A 2,943-nucleotide genomic window follows, 5' to 3' on the forward strand; every position below is an offset into this window, starting at 1 on the left:
CAAACGTCTCGGATTTTCAGCAAAATTTTCGATCATCTCGCGGTTTTCGGTAACGAGCTTTCTATATACGCTCATGAGGCATAGCCCAGAAAGCCTTTCTTCTCCTGTTGTGCTTCTGAGACGGATTTTTATTCGACGAAGTGTACTAACCGATCGCTCCACGGTCGCTGTTGCGCATGGAAAAGCGCTCAAAATGGAAATACACTTATTTATCGCTGGTAAAAGTTCGTTTTTTTTTCTTTAAATATATCTAGAACTTCAACATCCTTCATATCTTCTTCAGACAAGGTCTTTTCCTTTTTTTAATAAATTGTACCAAAGAATCAGTTTACTGCCCATATCTAGATTATAGATCTTCGAGAAAATACCCAGTTTCGAGTTCGTGTACGATGATTTTGCTGGCTGGGAATATCTAAAAATATTTGTTCTATGTATATACATATATGTACAAACATACATTATAGGGAAGGTCTCCTTTTTTTTGATTTAATCTTACTAATATTCTAAATGTGAAAGTTTGTATGTTTTAATGTTTGGGAAATCATCACGCGGAAACGACTGAATGGACTTGCATGAAATTTGGTACGCAGATAGCTTATAGGCAAGATTGGAAAATAGGCTACTTTTCTTAAGAGTTGCCACCTGTTAAAAAAGTTTTAATTAAATTAATACGCGGAAACGACTGAACAGATTTGCACGAAATTTCGCACAGAGATAGCTTATGACCTATGTTGGAAAATAGGCTACTATTTTAAGAGTTATCACGTATTAGGAAAGTTTAATTAAATTAATACGCGTAAATGACTGAACTGATTTGCATGAAAGTTTGCATCCTCTCATATGCCTACTGATGTGACGAATAATGTGACTGGCAATGCACAATGGGTAAAGGTGTCGCATAAACGGCATAACAATAATAATAATATTCGCATAATAGGAACTAGTGATAATACTGATCTAATTGTCGCTGACCGCTACAAATTGCTTCATTTGGCCTCTTTTTCTCCATCCGTATCTGAGGATGACATTAAAAATTATGTAGCTAAACAAATTGATTTAGACAGAACTCTAATCTCATGCTCTAAACTAATTAAAAAAGATGTCTCAGCTCAATCCCTGAATAGGATTAATTTTAAATTAGGAGTCCCTGAGTCCTGTTATGAAAAATTACTATGCCCGGATATCTGGCCAACAAATGTTACCGTTAAGCCTTTTCTGAATTTTCGGAAGGGTCGACGAAAGCTATTACGGACGTAGCAAGTAGTACCCGACTGCACATACAAAGTAATAGAGAGCTGAAAATTTACTTTCAGAATTTATCTGGTATGAGAACCAAGTCTGAAATGGTGCACAACTTTAGTGAGCAAATGAATTACGACATCTTTGTTTTCGTCGAAACATGGTTGAATGAGAATTTTTTTGACGGTGAATTCTTCAACTCAAATCTGTTCAATGTATTTCGTAAAGATCGTGATGCTGAAAAAACTGGCTGCCTTCGAGGAGGTGGTGTTCTTATTGCCATTAAGCGTCAACTGCAAGCGTCTTTGGTCACACTTTCGAATGGTGATTCTTTACTGGATCAGCTTTGTGTTTGTGTTAACGGTTCCACACCGCAAGACTCTTTGTATCTTCTTGCGTCGTACGTGCCCCCGGGCAGCTCTTTCGAATTATACAAGGCCCACGCAGATAACATTGCTTCATTAGTCTTAAACAACGTTAAGGAGCATCACCTCTGCGTGCTCGGCGATTTTAACCTACCTAATATTAATTGGTCAACCAGCATTTCTAATAATTACGGTCTCACGCCAAATAATGTCAACTCAAGTCAAGAATTGTATTTCATCGATAATGTACTTAGTCTTAACTTAATTCAAATTAATAATTATTTTAATTCTCTAAATAGGCTACTGGATCTTATATTTATAAGTGACAATTTTTGTTGTGAAGTTAGTGAGTGCCTGAATCCAGTTACTTCTAAGGACAGACATCATCTACCACTTGTTGTCGAGTTTAGATTTTATCATTTTCCTCCGGTTACTACTGTGAGTAGACCAATCTTTAATTATTCTTCGTGTGACTTTGTAAGTCTTAATGATATTTTACTTGAAATAAATTGGGAGGAGCTACTTGGTGGGCTTGATACATCTGTCAGCTTTTCCGCTTTCAAGTCGATCGTATACACCCAATGTTTAGATAGGATCCCCCTGCGGGTAAAAAGAGCCTATAAATTACCTTGGTACACTAAAGAATTAAATAAACTCAAGAATCTTAAAAACAAATTCTTAAAAAAATTTCATAAGAGTAAGAATAACTTCTTCTTCAGTAAATATAAGCTATACTTAAAGGATTTTAATATTTTGAATAAATCTCTTTATTCCGAGTATATGCGCAAAATAGAGGGAAACATTAAATCGAATCCCAAAAGTTTTTGGAAATATCTTAAGGACAAAAAAAGTTCCGCTAGTGTGCCTACCGGAGTTTTCCTTGATGATTACTCGGCGAAAACTCCGGATGAGGCAGCTAACTTATTTGCCGATTTTTTTAAATCGAATTTTTCTGTGGACGATAGTAGTCTACCGCTTGATTTATCGAATAGTCTGAACTCTGCCTTAAATTTCGGAGCTCAACATCTTTCTACTGAGGATATTATTAGAGCTGTTAACGATCTCAAATCTTCTTCTCAAACAGACGGATTTTCCCCCATCTTATTGAAAAATTGTCCGGCCCTGGTTTTTCCTCTTCAACTTATTTTCAACAAATCACTCTCGTCTGGGATCTTTATTGACGATTGGAAGGTTACGTCTATTACGCCTGTCTTCAAAAGTGGCAACAAAAATGATGTGCGTAACTACAGGCCCATTTCCAAACTGACCACCGTCTCCAAAATTTTTGAACATGCAGTCAATGCTAAGTTGAGCTTTGCGGTTAAGTCCCTTATTTCTC

General features: G+C 36.4%; 1 protein-coding gene across 1 annotated transcript; it reads left to right on the forward strand.

The window, feature by feature from the left end:
* Nucleotides 1-950: 950 nt before the first annotated feature.
* On the forward strand, nt 951-2,662 carry LOC108368584 (uncharacterized). Its single transcript, XM_017623460.1, has 3 exons — nt 951-1,156; nt 1,325-2,621; nt 2,654-2,662. The coding sequence occupies exons 2-3, from the start codon at nt 1,326-1,328 to the stop codon at nt 2,660-2,662; spliced, it is 1,305 nt and encodes a 434-aa protein (XP_017478949.1). The 5' UTR covers nt 951-1,156; nt 1,325.
* The last annotated feature ends 281 nt before the right edge of the window (nt 2,663-2,943 follow it).

The sequence above is a fragment of the Rhagoletis zephyria genome, unplaced genomic scaffold (genome assembly GCF_001687245.7).
Source record: "Rhagoletis zephyria isolate East Lansing unplaced genomic scaffold, Rhagoletis_zephyria_1.1 Rzeph_scaffold_03200, whole genome shotgun sequence".
In the NCBI taxonomy this organism is placed as follows: Eukaryota; Metazoa; Arthropoda; class Insecta; order Diptera; family Tephritidae; genus Rhagoletis; species Rhagoletis zephyria.